The 19,418-nt window shown below is 33.0% G+C and overlaps 1 protein-coding gene across 2 annotated transcripts; it reads left to right on the top strand.

The window, feature by feature from the left end:
* Window positions 1-4,828: 4,828 nt before the first annotated feature.
* LOC110718086 (endo-1,3;1,4-beta-D-glucanase-like) lies at window positions 4,829-12,794 on the top strand. Of its 2 annotated transcripts, none has more exons than XM_021896887.1 (8): window positions 4,829-4,995; window positions 9,802-9,945; window positions 10,221-10,242; window positions 10,788-10,914; window positions 11,023-11,113; window positions 11,258-11,350; window positions 11,834-11,937; window positions 12,459-12,794. In XM_021896887.1, exons 1-8 carry the CDS (start codon window positions 4,902-4,904, stop codon window positions 12,597-12,599), a joined length of 816 nt encoding a protein of 271 aa, XP_021752579.1. In that variant the 5' UTR covers window positions 4,829-4,901; the 3' UTR covers window positions 12,600-12,794. The 2 variants fall into 2 exon arrangements, with proteins under 2 accessions (XP_021752579.1, XP_021752580.1); XM_021896888.1 differs by having other exon boundaries at window positions 9,805-9,945; window positions 12,459-12,792.
* The last annotated feature ends 6,624 nt before the right edge of the window (window positions 12,795-19,418 follow it).

Here is a 19,418-nt window from a genome sequence, read left to right as displayed (position 1 = left end):
TTAGTTTAGTTGTTTAATTGAGTAGTAAATAGATACAAGCATATTTGCATATCTGCAATACTTCATAATTCATTAGTTCATAATAGACTAATAGTGATGAGACATCCTATGAAGTAATTTAGACTGGACAGTTGGAGACTGAGCTATTAAGTAGCCCGGAAAAGCTTTAATCTAATCTTATCAAGTTTGAATTAAAGATCAAATTACCTTGAATAGGAAAAACCTTGTTATGAGTTTCGTTTGAAAAAAATTAATTGGAATCGGATAGGTTTACAATAATGTTGTTAATCAACTTTATAATAAAATTTTGTGTCTTTTTCCACCCTTATGTTTAAGTACTTGATCACATATATTATTATACATTAAAGCTTGTAATTTTCAGAACTAATTACAACTGAGTTTTAGTTGACTTGTTTGAATTCCTACTTAACAATAAATTTTTTATCAAATGAAGCATGTTATAACCTATTTTTGATTGAATCGGTCAAAAAAATAAAATTGAGTATATGTTGGCTGGTTTGACCTCTTAATTTGCAATTTATCAGTAAATTTAATTTCAAACGAAGCATGTCATAACATATATCTGATTGAAACGATTAAGAAAAGTTCACAGAGCAAGTAAGTGTACTTGGCGTCCATCCACGCTACCACTCTTTAAGTCTTTATTAGAAAAAATATAGTCTTGTCACTTTGTGTCATTGTGTGTACTTGTTGAAATCGCCACCACAATAAATATTTTAAGAATATTCAATTGGTAAAATTCTATAATGTAAATTATTGATAATTATAATAGGAAGTCTATTATTGATCAATTTCCTGCACGACATGCCTGCATACATGTATCAATGTATGTCCAGTTAAAATTAATAGAGCACTTAAAAAACATAGATTATATTATAGAATAATACAAAGAAATTATTACAATGGTGAACAGTGACAATGATAATAAGAGTATTAAAACTAAGATCAATAAGAAGAGAGTGAGGTATAACTCAATTAGTTAGAGCATCCCTCTTAGTTTCAGGAGATCCTGAAATTGATTCTTAATCTAAACACCAAAAAAAAAAAACAAGGTCAATAAAAGTCTAATCTTAATAAATATAGTGAGTTTCTCGTCAAAAAATAAATAAATATATATACAGGGTTGAATTTAACCCAATGCATCGACCTGAATATGACCCGCCCGAAGTTTACCCGACCCGAAGTTGACCCAAAATTTGCACCCGAATATTGACCTGACCCGACTGACCCGAATCGAAAATTAACCCGACCCGAACTGACCCGAACTGACCCGACCCAAACTCGACCCGAAGTGTTGACCCAATACCCGACCCGACCCGGTTATCAGTCGACCCGAAATCAACCCAAAATGACCCGACCCGACCCGAACTTGACCCGATAACTATTTGACCTGAACTTGACCTGACCCAAAATAACCCGACCCATACCTGACCCGAATGACCCATTTGCCAGGTCTAGTTAGGTATCACAAAATGTTAATGTGTGGACTAGCTCTACCCATCTATACCCAAATCTAGTTTACGAAAACTTTATGTATATAGATGACTAATCTAAGGTTCTGTTTTGTTTACCTAATTTTACTTATTTTAAGTCTAATAAGTTTTGATAAGTTCATATGGGATAAGTTTAGTTTTCCTAAAAAAAAAAAAAAAAAAAAAAAAAAAAAAAGAGATAAGTTTAGTTAAATTCATATAAGATAAATTCAAGAAATTAAAATAAGTTCTAACAAGGGATGTATAAGTTCTAATTACAACTGAAATAAGTTTTGATAAGGTCCAATTTATTTAGATAAGTTCATGTTAGTCCAGATAAAATAAGTTAAGTTCAAATAAGTGAAGCTCAAGTGATTAGAATTGAACACTCCTTAATAAAATGACTAAGTTACTATAAACTAGTTCTCCAAACTTGTAAAAGTCGCAAGCCTTGAAACCAGGGGCAGATCTACATTGTTGCACTGTGGTGCACGTGATTCAGCAGTAAAAAAAAAAAAAAAAAAAAAAAAAAAAAAAAAAAAAAAAAAAAAGGAGTTTAATTAAAGAAAAAAAAAACAAAAACGCATGAAGCGACGAAGCAAACCACTGAGTCACTGACTTTTCTTGGACTCCATTGCATGAATTCGCAATTTTTTCTTGGACTCCATTGAAATACAGAGAGAGTAAAGAAAAGAGGAGGAGAGAGAGTGGCACGGAGAAGAGAAAGAAAAGGGTAGCTAGTGCCTGGTATTAAGTAGTGGTGATATTTGATATTTTGAGTAGAATGTGAGCTGTTGGGAAGGTGGGGGTAAGGGAAGTGGGTATAGGACATGTGTATTTTATATACCATTAGTTTTTTACTTTTGACCTTTTGAATACTACTATTAACCAGTTGCATTTTTTAATGCCAAAGCAATAGTATTTAAAGTTAAAAAATAAACTTTTTACTATAAGAAAAATTTAATTTCTAAAATTCACGAGTAATTATATTAATAAATATATAAAATTATAAAACTAAAATTTGGTCACCATATCCGCGATAACCGTATCAATTCCGTTACGTAACACCGTAATCGTTATCGCAATCCTGATCGAAACTGTGTCCAAAACCGCATTTATGAAACATGTTTATCTATCTGGGGTTTTCTTGATTGGTCGTAATTCGGTTTTTTGGGTCATTCTTGATTGATGGAAAAAAAATTAGGGTTTGTATAGAATTTTGGTTTTTACCTGAGTTGGTAGGAGATTTGAGATGCTATGTGTTGTTGAAATTAATTGAGATTTTTGATTGAATTTTGGGTACAATTAGGGGGTTAGAGTAGGGTTTATAATTTTCCCCAATTGGTGTTTATTTGAGAAGTAATGACTGATCAAATAGAAGATTTGATGAATTTGAAATTAATTTAGGACCTAGGTCTCCCTCGTCACCCGTGATAGGCCCGAAAACGGGGCCGTTATCAAGCGAATCGAAAAACGGTGTTGGGTGGGAATCACCTTATTATGTTAGTGAGGCTCTTAGGCAGAGAAGTAGGCATCGGTGGCGTTGGATCAATAATTCAGGGTGACTTACCGGCTCGGAAATCCTGGATCCTCCACTGCTTGAAACTAGACCTGGAAAACGGGTCGTTCGTGTCAGTTACGGGTCGGGTCAATTTCGGGTCAACCAATATTCGGGTCGGGTTCGGGTTCGGGTCGGGTCAATTGGGGTTTCGAGTCAATGATAATTCGGGTCGGGTCGGGTATTGGTCAACTCTTCGGGTTGGGTTGAGTTGAGTTCGGGTCGGGTCAATTCGGGTCGGGTCATTCTTCGGGTCCATTTTTCGGGTCAAATTTGGGTCCGGTCAAATTCGGGTCGGGTCAATCTTCGTCTAAGTCGATGTAGAAATTTGACCAATAATATATTATCATTATCAATAAGTATAAAGTATAACAATTGAATATTAATAAAATATTCATTATACAATTCCAACTGTACTATACTCACAAGACTTCATTTTTTCATATGTATAATCACTATCATTAATTAATTGGTCAAAAATTCCAATTAGATAAAGTGAATAGTGGAAGAAAAAATTCAATGTACTCCCTCCGTCCCAAAATACTTAGACGTTGGGGTGGACACGTAGTTTAAGAAAACTATAAGTGGATTCATTTAAAACATTTGTTTATTATATAAAGGATTCTCTTTTGTATTTTTATATTGTAAGAAAACAAAACGTGGGGGAAGTGGGGGTAGTGAGGAAAAGAAAATGTAGGATTTGATTGGGTTTTGTGGGTTTGTGGTCCCAAGGAGAATATAGGAAAATATTTTTTTATTAATGGTCCTATTCCATATTTAGTAACATGTCAAGTATTTTGGGACGGACGAAAATGAAAAATGTGTCAAGCATTCTAGGACAGAAGGAGTAACAGTTAAAAGAAGAAGCTAAGAGTAATAGTAATAATAACAATAACAAGTGTTCCTAATCAAGTGGAACTCTTTATGAATTAAGAGTACTAAATTACACGCACATTCCAACAGCACTATACACACAAGAATACGATGTTTAGGTTATTTTCGATAAGTGTTTATTCGGGTAAAGTAATTAAGCCCTAAATCAGTTAGGTCATTTTAAGTATTAGTTAATTTTGGGTCGGGTCATTTTGGGTTGCTTCGGGTTTCGGGTCAAGATCGGGTCATTTCGCTTCGGGTTTCGCGTCACTTCGGATCGGGTCGTTTCGTGTATCGGGTCAACTTTGGGTCGGGTCAATTCGGGTATCGGGTTAACTTCGAATTGGGTTGATTTAGGTCGGGTCAATTCAGGTATCGGGTCAAATTCGGGTCAACTCCACTTCGGGTCGGGTATGAGTCGGGTCAGGTCAGTTTCGTGTTCGGGTCAATTTCGGATTTGCGTTTTGGGTCAATTTCGAGTCACGGATCGGGTTAGAATTGCCAAGTCTACTTAGCTTGAAACCATGACCTCTAAAAACTAAACAAGTCTAAAATAAAACTAAGGAAATAATCAAGGTATACCAACAACTAATTATTTATTATTTATTTATTTATTATTATTTTTTTTAACAATAATTACCAACAACAAACTACTTATAAAATACATGTAATTACAATAAAATAAACCATCAAACGGGGTAAAATACTAAAGTTTTGATCATTTAGTATAATTTAGTAATGACAACGCATTTAATCAACACAAATGACATTTGGTTAATCATATGGGTCTTTTTTAATTTTAGAATTAACGTAACCTTTAGACATGGGCAACTACTTTCAATATTATTTCATATTATATATACTTAGCTTATTGCTTAGAAACCTTTGACTTTTGATTATTGAGGTAGGTATAATTTCTAAAGTAGAAGCATTAAGCATAAACTCTTCTCTAATATATTTCTCTTCTTACAAACTAAATGAGGAAGACTAAGAGTGCATTTGCATTGATAATCTTCGTATGGGCTTTCATCACCCCCACTATAGTTCAATGGTCCTCTGTTGCTGCTCATGGTATGTCTTTTAATTGTTTGTTGAGGATTTTCTTGTTTATGATTCATACATATGTATTTGATCATTGGATTGTTTTGATTTGTGCATCATGCCATTTGTGATCGAGCACAAATCTAATAGCTAGCTTGTATACATTTTAGAGCGAAAGGGGGTAGCCCCGGCCTACGAACATCAATGAAGATCATTTGTTGCATATTGAAGTATTTTCTCCGTTTTTAAATACTTGCTCCATTTCTCCATGTATGGAGTTTTTTAGGAGAAATTGGAGAAAATAATAAAATATGGAGGTAGTGGGATAAGTGGATGAATAAAAAATTGTAAAAAGTAAAAGTAGTTGAGAGAATTAGAGAAGAGAGAATAGAAAATTAATAAAATATGATTTATGTTGGATCCACTAGTTAAGAGAAAGAAATTAAATATTGTAAAAGTTTTCCAAATAAGGAAATGAAGCAAGTAAAAAACGCCCGAAAATAAAAAGTGGAGCAAGTATTTAAAAACGGAGGGAGTATTACGATTTGATTACTTGAAACTACCTACAAACATGGCTTTAAGAACGTACAAACATGGCTTCAATGAAAATCATTCATTGCATGATAATATATTGAAGTATTACAACTTGAATATTTGAACCTACATAAAGTCTTGGCTTTAATTTAAGCCTTTAAGGACTTCACATGGCGTTTGTTTAGGGGGGACAATAAGGGTAGACTTGTAAATTGATTTTGTGGGATTCAAATAAGGATAGGGACTTGTTCCTCGTCACAATACCACATATGTTTATAGGAAAATTGGCTTAAAATAATACCAACTATCAATGGTGTGTAAAATAATACAAACTCAACTAATTGCTATTAGCGATACCACCTTTTGTACTATATGTACAAAATAATACGCTGGTCACCGAAAAAGTATTTCGAGGAATATTCTGTCTATATTTATTATTATTTTATTTATTTTTAATTAATTTTATGTTTACTTTTCAAAATACATATTATGTTAACAATTCCCCACCCCTTTGTTAGGCTTTTTTTTTTTTTTTTTTTTTTTTTTTTTTTTTTTTTTTTCCGAATTGTCTATATGTGCTTAACATTTTTTTTCTTCAAAATACTTGTAGTAATTTTTACTATCACACAATAGTATATAGGGTATTTAAATGCATTATTATATTGATATAATCAGTTTTAGAAACCCAAAATTTCCCCAAATTTACCAACCAAAATAATGTGGGGAAATTTTTGGATTTTTAAAATTTTGAAAGTAATTATATCAATATAATAATGGATTTAAATACCCTATTTACTATTGTGTGGTAATAAAAATTATTACAAGTGTTTTGAAAAAAAAATATTTAAATACATATTGATAATACAAAAAAAAAAAAAAGCCTAACAAAGGGGTGGGGTATTATTAATTTGGATTGTACTGTAAATGAAATTATTAACATAATATGTATTTTGAAAAAAAAAACAGAAAATTAATAACAACAATAAACAATAATAATAAATATAGATGGAATATTCCTTGCGATATTTTTCCGATGACTGACATACTATTTTGTACATATAGTACAAAAGGTGGTGTGTTAATAGCAAATAGTAAAGTTCATATTATTTTACACACACCGTTAATAGTTGATATTATTTTAAGCCAATTTTCCTATATTTATATAGCGCAAAAGCCAAAATAAGTAAGGTATTAGAGCATAAATATTGTTAAGGAAACAACTTTCTTTTCCCACATTATCTCTCATCTTCTCTATTTGACACATCACACTCTCTTTCCTCTACATCATTACCAACTATCTCAATCCTTTTCCTCATCCTCTTCTCTTTATCTTTCCAACATCAATGAATATCCTTTCCTTTTCTATCTTTTACTTAGATATACCACACATTTATCCTCTCTTCTATAAATATATGAAAAATTTGTCAAAAGTAAGCCAACCTTTTTACAATTAGCTCAAAATAAGTCAACCTTTTAATTAACTAAAAATAACTTAACTTTTATGGGTATTAAATGAATCATTATCGGCTGAAAAGGTTTTAACAAGTTAATATGACACGTGTTATAATTGTGTTTGCAATAATGTTTATATTTTCTTTTATGATTTTTGTATCTCTGTTATAATTGTGAATGTTTGGCAAATTAATGGTTGATTATTCAATACTAAAATTGGCTAAAAAAGGTTGGTGATTATATTGTTCAAATCTATGATTTGCAAGATTGATTTAAGAGATTATGAGAAGCGCTTTTTAATTCAATGTTGAGGGGGTGATGGTGGGTGAAAGAAGAAGAAGGGAAGGTGGAGGGAGGTAGACAGGTGGTGAAAGTGAAGTATAGTCGTAGTGGGTGGCGGTTGCAATAGAAGAGGAGAATGGTGGCTAGTAAATTTATATTACGAAGGGATGTGGTCGGGTTGTTTTTTTTTTTTTTTTTTTTTTTTTTTTTTTTTTTTTTTTGCTTTTATTTTTTATTATCGAGAGTCAATTTAGGGTGGGCTGGTAGTTAGTGGATTTACAAGGGATGGTGGAATGGCGAACGACAACTTGAAGGTGGTGGCTGGCAAAGGTGGTGAGGGGCTGTGGTGGTCGGGTGGATTAAAGGTGGTGGCTGGAAACGTTCTAGTTTGTGAGGATGGTAAAATTAATATTTTTAAAAAATTAACTTGTTGTGCAGTTTGTAGGTTATTTAACTCATTTAAAAATAGTACCTTATAAAAGTTAACTTATTATAAGTTATTAAAAAAGTTGACTTATTTTAAGCTAATCGCACAAAAGTTGGCTTATTTTGACAAAATTTCCTAAATATATTTAGTTATTGTGCGTATGTTTTAATATTAAAAATAAAAATTGGCACACAAGCTAAAGTTTTCAATCGAGGAATTGGTATTCTCCTTTTGCTAAAAGGATACTTTTAGCAATTTCAACATCAATGAGGATTGTATTAAGTACAAAAAAGGAGAGCTAAGAGGACAACAATCCTCATTGATTTTCATGCTATTATGGGATAGACGGAATATCTAATACTTCTTACAATATTATAGTTGGTTGTCAAACAGGATGTGTTGTGTCAAATTTGTGATCATCTTAAGTGAATAAACATGTCATGAGTCCTTAACACTAACTTTACTCATTTAATAATTGTGTGGAAACTCTTGGCAATATTCCAACCTCTTTACTTAAACATTTTGTCGAGAAACTTTTAATGATAGATAGATTAATTTTTGTATGCTAAATTTTTATATTGTTGTATCAATTCATGTTTAGGTAGTATACTAAATATTTGAATATTTAATTCAAATTATGATAGTTCATGCCATTATATTGTCCTAAAATATTGATCTAGATGGGTATTATCGTGTCATTTTTGGACTAACAATTTTAACATCTTGCCCATTTATTATACAGTAAAGCACTAAAGCTCGTGCTGACTTAACTATTTAAACAGATGATAAATATTTTACAATAACCTATATATTTCGTACATATTTCCCTTTATTTCGCACATGTACATATAATGTTGTAATGATCAGTTTAGTAGCTCATAATCAGTTTGCAGCCATTTGCTGGCTTATACTTCCTCTCTCTCTCTCTCTCTTTTTTTTTTTTTTTTAACCTGTTTCTTTTATCACGCTTGTCGATGCACAAATTTAACCATCAATAACTTTATTTCTTTATAAGTAAAAATTATAAAAGTTATATATTGTGATAGTACTTATTGAGACGATTTAACAAGATCCCACATGAATATATTTTTCCTTGCATATTATTCACAAAACACGGTCAAAGGAGGGGTAGTAAATAGTATATAAGTCAAAGTGGGTCAAGTAAAAAAGAACGGAAGAAGTACATGTTAACATGTGGACATGTGCACTGTGAGCCTGTTAAGAGGTGTCAAAATCCTACCGACTACCCGATTCAAAGCCGATCCGAAAAATATTAATTTAAGATATCAACTTGTTCGAATAAAATAATTTAACATATTCAAATTTAAAAATAGATTCGACTTGATCCGATTTTATCAAACTGAACCCCGACATTAAAATTGACACCTCTACATGTGGTGATAGGTGTAAAGGGAATAAAGGGAAAAAGTCAACTTTCAACTAATGTCGCTTAAGTTGCACTAGGTCTTTGTTGTTCTTAGCTCTTGTAGCCTTGTGGCTAGAGATGACAATGAATCGGATTTGGATTGGGTGGAGTTTCACCCCGCATCCATATACTATTCCAATTGCTCCATCCACATCCATCCGTCACCCGCTTCACTCACCATCCCTATCCGTTCGTCCATTATTCGAGGATGAAACAGGTGGAGCGGATGACTAATTAAAGTGAAAAAAAATCCACATAAATTCTAATTTTCGGTTATTTATACAGTAAAATTCTATTTTAATAATAAAAAGGAAAATCATAACAACGTATTCTTTGAAAAAATTAACTTGCACCACAAAGATAAGTAGTTTTCTTGCGCATTTTATTTTTTATTATTAAAAATTTATAAATAAAAAATTTAATATATGTTAAACGGGTGAGTGGATGGTTAACGGGTGAAGTAAGTATCATTCATATCCGATCCGATCCTTCACCCACTTCATCCGTCACCCGCTTCTCATCCATTCAATTCAGATTTTCATCCATTTATTTAAAGCGAATGAAACGGATTAGCGGATATCCATTTAGTATTGTCATCATTACCTGTGGCTGTAACCCCCCACAGCTTGCAATGCTCTATATACGAAGTACTCAAAGTCTGAATTTCTCTCCAGTTTATGCTTAACCAAATTTTATTAAAGAAATTTGAAAATAGCAGGGCCACAATGTTGCAAGAATGCCCCAAAATTGAACCCAAACAGCGGAGTTGGGCATGTTGAAGTTATTGGTGGCCTCAATTCATATGTCTCTGGCTCATCTCATCATCACCATGCTATTCTCCTCATCTCCGATATTTTTGGTAAGGTTTTTTTACCCATAAATTTTAAACTTCCTTTCCATTGATAACTTGAATTATTAATCAATTTTAATTTCTTTCCTCAAACTATTTTCTTTGTCAAAGTTGTTAGTTGACTAAAGTAAAAAGTCAAAATATGGTGTGTATTAAAAAAAAAAAAAAAGAGGTAACATTATTACATAGCGGTTTTTAGTTTACAGTTTTCCGTTTTCTTATTACTATTGTGTGGTAATCAAAATGACTGATCATTCTCTTTGCATTTATATCTGTCTTTGCAGGATATGAAGCTCCAATCTTAAGGTATTAAAAAGTGCAATAATAATTAAGATTCAATGGCGTGCTATACTGCTATGACAAGATGTTAATCCAAAGATTACTAGGAAATTTTTTTTTTTTTTTTTTTTTTTTACATTAATTGTTAAGTTAATATAGTTTAGTTTAGGACGGAATTGGGAGATAAAGTTAGACAGTTAGTGTCGCTAATGGTCGAAACAATACTCTTCTACTATAAGGTAAAGAGTGTCTATCAAATTTCAGGCCTTACGGTTTTTTTGGTCCACTTTTGACGGGTCACATACTTGAAAATAAATGTGGAGATAATTTAAGGGGATCGATCCCCAACTCTCACTTGATAGGATTTGAATCCTAGACCTATGAACAATTTCTTCTTGTGTCATTCTTTTGAACAATTTTCTGTAGGGAAGAAAATAAATAAGAGAGAGTTTTCATTGTCCCCCTTTGCAGAACATTGATATAATTGATAGTAATTTACTAATCCTTATGTTGCGCTATTTGCACCATTAAACATTGACATGATCAACAACGTACTGTACTACTACATACAGGAAACTCGCAGACAAAGTTGCTGCTGCTGGTTATTACGTAGTTGTCCCTGATTTTTTCCATGGAGATCCCTACAATCCTGATAACCCTGACAGACCTCTACAAGTTTGGATAAAAGACCATGGAGCAGTAAGTTTGTGTTTGTTATCTTTAGCGGTTAAAATGAATGACATTAATTTTGTATGTAACTGTTTATGAATTTGATATTATCTGTGCATATGAATTCATTTCTTACAGGACAAAGGATACGAAGAGGCAAAGCGGGTGATTGAGTCTTTGAAGCAGAAAGATATATGTAAAATTGGAGCAGCTGGCTTCTGTTGGGGAGGTAAGGTTTCATTCTTTTTTCTCTATATATTTGACTAATATATTGCAACTAGATGTGCTAAGTCATGCTAACATATACTATTGCTCATTTGCCTTTTATAAATATTTGTACTATAATTTTCATCATTTAATTTGCTCGATTCAGGCAAAGTGGCTGCGCTACTAGCACAAAGTGATGAATATATACAAGCAACCGTTCTCTTACATCCTTCAGCAGTCACTGTGGATGATATCAAAGGTAAAATAATGGATGCCTAATTTATATAGATTTGTAACAATTGTTTTGATTTGTTTATGGCGCAATGCACCTTTGTTTACATTGTCTACCTTTTTTTGTGATGAAGGATGGCAGGATTATGTACTTGCACTTTCGGTATGTTACAATTAGTATAGTTGTGTACTCTTCAAAATTATAGTACTTATTGTAGAAAATAGATTTTCCATCAATGGAATTATATTATGTACCTTAGTTTGAAAGATGGAGCTTTGAGGTCCACACTCATCCTTCATTCTTATCCTGCTCGAATGAAGCCCTCTAGCCGGCCTGCTCATTTATACACACGTACGAACACACATATGTATTTTTGAATCAGCAAAAGCCATGTCTATTTCCAAAAGTGTGTTCACTAGTTGATCCTTGCCAGAGTTATTACCAGTTGCCAAGGTGGCTCTAATAGTTTCATTGCATAGTACTTACAATCTTATTTGTGAACTATGACAGCTGTGAAGGTACCAATTGCTGTTCTTGGGGCTGAGCTCGACCAAGTATCTCCACCTGAGCTCCTGAAGCAGTTTGAGGAGGCCTTGAATGCTAAGCGCCCTAAGGTATGTCGATTATCATACTTCAATGTTAAGCATGCTCTTTTATTGAGTTAACAATAATCTCCGTAGTGAAAAAGTATACTATCTAAATGAAAACTAGATCCTCAATAATTTGCTAAACTTCTTTAGTTTCGGAGAAGAGATGATAATATCTGGCTCGGGTAAAAAAAAAAAGGGGGTTCAGGAAGGGAAATTTACTTACACTATGTTTGGATAACAATAGTGAAGGGAAAGGGAGGGGAAGGAAAAAGAGGGAAGGGAAACGGAGGTGAGGAGAGGGAGAAGGTGAATCTCAATTTTCCTTTCAAATTTCTCCAACAATGAAGGGATTTGATTTATAAAAAGAGGAAGGGTTATGGATCCTTCCGATTCCCTCCTCTTCCCTCCTTGCATTAGATATCCAAACAAAGAATGATGCAACTCTCTTTTTCTCTTCTCTTCCTTTCCCTTCATTTCTCTCTATCCAAACATAGTGTTAATGTTGTACATAAATCTTATGTAAGTCGGTTGTTTATACTTAATAGGTGGATGGATATGTGAAAATATTTCCTGGAGTTGCGCATGGGTGGACAGTGAGATATGATCCTGAAGATGCTGCTGCTGTCAAGTCTGCTGAAGAAGCTCACAAGGATATGCTGAATTGGTTTAAGAAATACATCAAGTAAAAGATATTAATATGTCATAGTTAATGGGGATGTATCAAATACTATGATCATGATCTATAACATTGTATTCAAGAATAATCAATTTTATGTGATGACTATTGTTTGTTAAATCCCTTTGGTATTCTTGTTGGATAGTATATACTCTAACAGTATGTAAGTGATAGTTCTTCTCTCTCTCTCTCTCTCTCTCTCTCTCTAAGTTCGTGCAACTTAATACATGCTGACAATTACAGCAGATAGAAGAGTACAGCCAAGGAGTACGTTGGTCAAGAATGTTGGAAGTTAGTGCTTCAAGTTAGTGGTTAATTAGCTTCCTTAGTTTTAGGATAAATATCCTAGTTTGTTTAGAATTGGTCAAATTAATTAAATCATGTGTTAACTAATTGTTAGCGGACTTGTTAACTAAGATTTGACTATTTAGTTTGAGTATAACGTGGAGTACCCATTTCCTAGTAAGTAACTAAAACCTAACTTTCCATTGTTGAATGAATTAGAAAGCATTAGTTTCTTTAAAGATCTATCCTCTATTTATTTGCTTTCTTATTTCCAACAAAGAAGAATAGCAGTGTGCAACTTAAATGGATGCAACGTGCAAGCAGCGTGTTTGTTATGGCTTGTACTTGGTTAACTTATTTGATGGTGTTATATTCAATCATGTGCTTAGAAAAACAAATGTGTCAGCACACATTGCTGCTAGTCTCAATCCTCTTGAATACTTCATCCGTACTCGACAAGAATTTTGGTGGGAAAGAGTCCTTTAAAAGTTGAGAATGTAATTGCTACGGATTATTACATAAATAACAATGTTATATTGCTATTAATATTAATTAAATAAAAGCTACGTACTACTCCTTAGATAACTTGGGGTCGGTTTTGTTAAAAAAAAAAAAAAAAAAAAGGGCCAAGTTCATCCAGCTCTAATTCAAGTTTCTGTTAAAAAAAAAAAAAAAAAAAAAAAATTGAAAATGATAGGGACACAATGCTGCAAGAATCTCCCAAGTTTGAACCCAAAGAGTGGAATTGGGCATGTTGAAAATATTGTTGGTCTAAAATCATATGTCACTGGCACTTCTCATTCTAATCTTGCTATTCTCCTCATCTGACTTTTTTTGGCAAGTTACTCATTTTTAAATTCATCTTTCTTTCTTCAAAGTTCAAACTATCTTCTTCCGATGACTAATGTAAAAGTCAAAATGTTGTATGTCTTACAAAAAACCAAAGTACTTGTAATGTGTATTTAGTTTCGGATTTTTAGTATTAGGTTTTTTTGTAGCTATCATAATGTCTAATCCTTCTACTTTCATTTGCATTTGTCTTTGCAGGATATGAAGCTCCAAACTTAAGGTACTTAAAAAAATTGTTTATTTTTTTAATTTTGAAATTTTATGTTATGCTCATGCTTCACCCCTCTTTATTTTATTTATAACTAGATTAGTGCCCGAGCGATGCACGGTGTTCCCATAATTAATTGTGATATAATATAAAAATGAGGCAACTCATGTGGAATAAACAAATGTAATACATATAGAAAAACAAAATAATAAGGCAAAATTTATAAAAACTACAATTGAGAAAAAAATTATATATTTTTTATTAGTTGTGTTGAAAATATTTTAAAGTAGTATATATACATTATATTACATTAATGATGCATATTATTCCCAATAAAATTATACAATCTAGTGACTATATGACTAAAGACTAATTTATAAATGTCTTTTAATAAACATGAAAATATTAATCAACCAACGAAAATATTTTAGGTAAATGTGTATAGAAGAATATAATTAAGAACACGAAATAAAAAGAAATACTCCGTACATTTTATGTAAAGATAATATATAAGATTTGGAATAATATTATCATAATTGTATTATACATGACTGATGATTTTGCAATTATGACTCCCTAGCACACAACCAAAACCATCCACCATCATGTCATTTCAAATGAGTCTTTTGTGTCTTTAGGCTATTGAAATAGTTTAGTTAATACAATTCATGAGACATTCTCATAAACATGAATTTTGCAACTTCTAAATTTTATAATAATATTCATCTTCATACACCAGGAATCTTCCTTCATCCTTTCGCAAGGAATTTAGGATTTTCTAAATTGTATTCCAATGTTACATTGGTTTTTGATTGAATTCTATCACCACATATTCTTAAAACATGTGAATCAAATAGACGAGTATAGTCCATGACATGCTTGATGCATCCTTTGCAAAATACACAAGGAGCATTACTCAAACCTTTAATTTCATCAATCTTTTTCAAAGCATTGAATCTTGTTAAGAAATGTGCCATGTTATATGGGATTGAAACTCTTTCAATATAATGTTGAACCTCATAAGAATCTTATCAATATAAGTTTCTTAATTAAGCTTAAACATCCTTCGATACCTATCTCTATAGATCTAGATTACCAAATGTACTCATCTTCCTCTTCAAGGTTTTTTCATACAAAATGTATTAGTCATCACTTGACTCTTCAAACATGGAATAATCACTCTTTGTAAGGAATATGTCATCTACATACTAGACCAAGAAGACTGTATGGCTCCCACTAAAGATCTTGTATACACAATACCTTCATTTATGAGAATATCAACTGATTTGATTAACTCATTAAATTGAAGATTCTAACTCCATGGTGCTTACTTCAATTCACGAATGGACTTTTATGCATCCTTAGGATTATTGGATTTTCAAAATCATTCTGATTGTATCACATACAAATCTTCTTTCATGAACAATTTCAAGAAAGTGTTTCTAAAATCCATTTACCAAATCTCATAAAGTAGAAATCACTAGAAATATGTTTAATAGATATTAGCAAAATGATTAATGTAAAAGTTTCATCATAGTCATACTATGAATTAGATGAATTCTTTAACAATAAGTCTTTGCTTTGCTTAGAAAACATTTTTCTTCCTTGTCCGTTTTTGCTTACAATGAGTCTTACCTAATTTGGCAAATTATTTAAGTATCACACACTTGCTTGTAGACTTGAAATCTATTTTAGATATCCATGGTTTTTAAACCAATTGAAGTTATGGCTTGTCAAATCATGTTTATTACTTTCATGATCATTATGTTCCAAAATCAATATTTCAGAACTCTTAGTCAAAATGAAATCATATTTCTTTGGTTAAGTTTAAGATATGCTAGTCTTTATTGTGGGTTTTTATGCAACAATTGAAACTTATACAACAAGTTGCTTAATTTTCAATGAGAAACGACAATAGAGGGTGTGCACAGGGAATATACTACCTCCTACACATGGTTATAATTTCCATTACACTTAATGGGACCACGTGTTGTCATTGTAACATGAGGTGAATCATGCTCGTATTGTTGTTTTTATTCTAGTACTTCTAGAACTTCTTCGAGATTCTCAAACTAACTTTTCTAGGCTCTCGAACTCTTTCAAGATTCATATACTCCCACTTGCTTTTTGAAGAGGCACATTATCATAGGGTGAACCAATCATGATTTGAACCATGTTTGTTTATTGCTTTTCTCAAACTCTTTCGAGATTTATAATAATCCCACTTGACCTTTTAGAAGTAACATCTTTTCCATAAGGGCACCTACTTGAGCAACAAACATTTTGTGCTAAGTATGACTTGTGTAGTAGCATCTCGTGCTTTATATTGGAATCGAGCATGAATTAAACAATTTAATACAGCTTTTATCCCTTGTTTTGTAGAAGGACTTTATAAGAACTTTTCTTATCCATATCACATATGAAGTCTTTGCTACATTTTGATTTGATGTATGTAGTATTGTTTAGTATTGTAGCTCATCTTAAAAGTATATCCCTTGAATAATAGTTGAAATATAGGTAATTTTCATCCGATATCAAATTATATCTCATATAGATTGATAGCTCCTTTCTCAAACTCTTCACAAGGTTTTACTTTGGAGTTTGCTGTAAAACAATTTCATAACTCTTGGATGTTCATCAAGGTCTTGGCTCAAATTCTTATTATTACGATATATCGCAATGTTTGAATATCTTTCCAAGTAATTACCTTGACTCAAACTTTCATCATGGATCAAACCTCGAACAATGTTCGATTTCTCCTTTCTGACACACCGTTTAATTGTGGTGTTCCAGGAGGAGTTAATTGTGAAAGAATTCAACAATCTCTTAGATGATCATTGAATCTTGGCTCAAATACTCGCCACCACTATTGGATCGTAGCGCTTTATTAGTTTTGCCAAGTTTCACTAGTAGAATAAACTAATTTAGAAGCGGTTCAAACCCCCTAATTGGAAGCGGTTTTGAACCGCTCCGGTTTGGGAGGCTTGCCATTGTCAGTGACAATTAGAAGCGGTTCAAACCGCTTCCAAATAGGGGGGAATTGGAGGCGGTTTGGCGCCAAACCGCTTCCAAATCCCATTTTCTTAAAAAAAAAACCTACAATTGGAAGCGGTTTTGGCGCCAAACCGCTTCCAATTGTAGGTTTTTTTTTATTTTTTATTTTTTTACTTTTAGAATTAATTACTAATAATATTATATATTAGACATTAGTGACATTTCACAATAATTTCAATATTAGTATTAAAATAATTTTGTTAATCGATAAAAATTTATTATTATTAATTAATATTATTAATTAATAATAATATTAATATTAGTTACAAAATAATACAACACAAAATAATTACATACATAAAAAGTAACACCATTAATATATTTAATGAATAACAATATTTAATTACACCATCATTTCTAATTACATACTATTACATACTTAATTAAAATAATGTTGATAATAATATGTAATTAATAATGAAAAGTAAAGCTAACAAACCAATATAACCGCTAATATATACAGCGATTCTAGATGCCATCAAATGTGACAAAAAAAGCCCACAAGTCGCGAACTTCATTAACTTCCTTCCTTGTTAACGGGCCTTCCTTTTGAACCTTGCAAAACTTTAGAGACAAAAAAAAAAAAACCAACAAACATTATCACGAGTATCACAACACTGAAAAGCACGCACTAATATCACCGAAATTCACTGAAAATCACCAAATTGACCGAAATGCACAAAAATCACATGCATCACGTGCATGATGTGCTGGGCTGCTGCAGTGGCCTGGCATGGCCTGCCTTGGCTGCTGCAGTGGCCTGGCATGGCCTGCCTTGGCTGCTGCGGTGGCCTGGCAGCCTGCCTTGGTTGCTGCACACAGCATGGCAGCGTGCCTTTGCATATGCAGTGATGCTTGTGTTTTGTTCGGTTCAAGGTATGCGTGTGTTTTGTTCAGTGCAATTATCGAAACAATTATTAGGTTGAAGATAGTAAAAGCATACCTCATCTAGTTGTTGTGCTTCCTTGCAACTATTGACTATGTCAAGCATAAACTTCATAACGTATAAGGCACAGTCAAGTCCGTTGTCTTGTTGCGCACACTGACATGGAACAAAGGATATCAAATCATGCATAGAGATAACCGAAGCCAAGTATATTAAGCAAATCACTAACTCAAGGGATTACCTTTGCATATTCCCACGTAGGAGCAGCAACATAACGACGATTTTTCTTCTTCATAACACTTTAGGAAAGTACGTTCAAAGTTAGAAACATATATACTCAATGATTTTGGTGAGGTAAAACAACTGTAGGAAGTAATATGTACCTATTCAATATATTATTCACTAACAACCTACGTGGTGGATTCTGACGAAGTGAATCAAAGTGGTAGATTGTGTATTTGGAAACACAAATCACCAAAAGGGTCCAATGAGAACTGCATATATTGAAAAACCGTCAACAACTATACACCACAGTTCGTTAAAAAAAAGAACAACTGAATTTATGACATTTGTAGACATACTCCTCAAAACATGGGGCTAATATGAACTTATCTCCCGCAAGCGTTGATTCCTTGATACTCCGTTCTAGGTAATCTTCAACATCACGAGGGCTGCATAAGCATCTGGTAAGCGAGGTCTGCTCGGGGCAAAGCCAGCCAACTGCAGCCATAGAATCGCCACTGGTTCTAAGGTGCTCTTGTAGTGCCCTTCATGACAACATTGTTGGGAATTATCATTAAAAGCTTTCATTACATTTGAAAATGCAACAGAATGATTAGGTATAGTTGCATTGCAATACCTCATGAAAGCTTGAATGATGGAAATGTTAAGCATGACACCGGATAGAAATTCCGTCACATCCTCTTTTGCAATTGGTGCGATCCCATCCTCATCATAGTGGAACAATGCCTTAGGTAAAATCACTTCAATAGATCTACCCCTAGGCAACTCACTCACTCGGTTGTGAAGAAAAGTACAAGCTCTAGATAGCGAATTCAGGATGCCGGCTTCTACTAGTGGAGTACAACTCATGGCAGAACTTCTCAAACTCTTATTCAACCCTTGTCCTTGTTCCATGTTCTTTGTAGGTTGGACGTTCTTAGATTTTGGCTTCTCCACCTTGTTCCTATTAGATGACTGATTTTCATTTGTAACAAAAAAAACACATGGTTATATTACAAGCTATTTGGGACATGTTTTAAACACAAAGCTAAGTAGTGTACACTTACCCCTCTTATCAACCTCACCCAATCACGTGGCCATTGCACAAAGCTACCTTTCGCATCAAGCAGCGTGATGAAGTCATATTCCTCTCTAGGCACCGGTAATGGCAAGTCCTCAAACCCTGGTACTATGGAATTGATCCCGACCGAGATATAGTGGGTACTAGTATTAGACTTAAAATGGCAACTGTCAAACGGTTGTGCGCTACCATACCCCACCAACTCTCCATCCACGTTTTTGTCGGGGTGAAGAAGCTCACAAGG

The sequence above is a fragment of the Chenopodium quinoa genome, unplaced genomic scaffold (genome assembly GCF_001683475.1).
Source record: "Chenopodium quinoa cultivar QQ74 unplaced genomic scaffold, ASM168347v1, whole genome shotgun sequence".
Classification (NCBI taxonomy): Eukaryota; Viridiplantae; Streptophyta; class Magnoliopsida; order Caryophyllales; family Amaranthaceae; genus Chenopodium; species Chenopodium quinoa.
The sequence above is the reverse complement of the archived record's forward strand: the minus strand, read 5'-3'. Positions and strand labels throughout refer to the sequence as shown.

What these genes read in the sequence shown, in the direction of transcription:
- LOC110718086 (XM_021896887.1), top strand. Translation starts at nt 4,902, where the DNA reads ATGAGGAAGACTAAGAGTGCATTTGCATTGATAATCTTCGTATGGGCT. An exon ending in GGATAAAAGACCATGGAGCA is followed by an intron (nt 10,915 to 11,022) that starts GTAAGTTTGTGT and finishes CATTTCTTACAG; the next exon opens with GACAAAGGATACGAAGAGGC. An exon ending in CACTGTGGATGATATCAAAG is followed by an intron (nt 11,351 to 11,833) that starts GTAAAATAATGG and finishes GAACTATGACAG; the next exon opens with CTGTGAAGGTACCAATTGCT.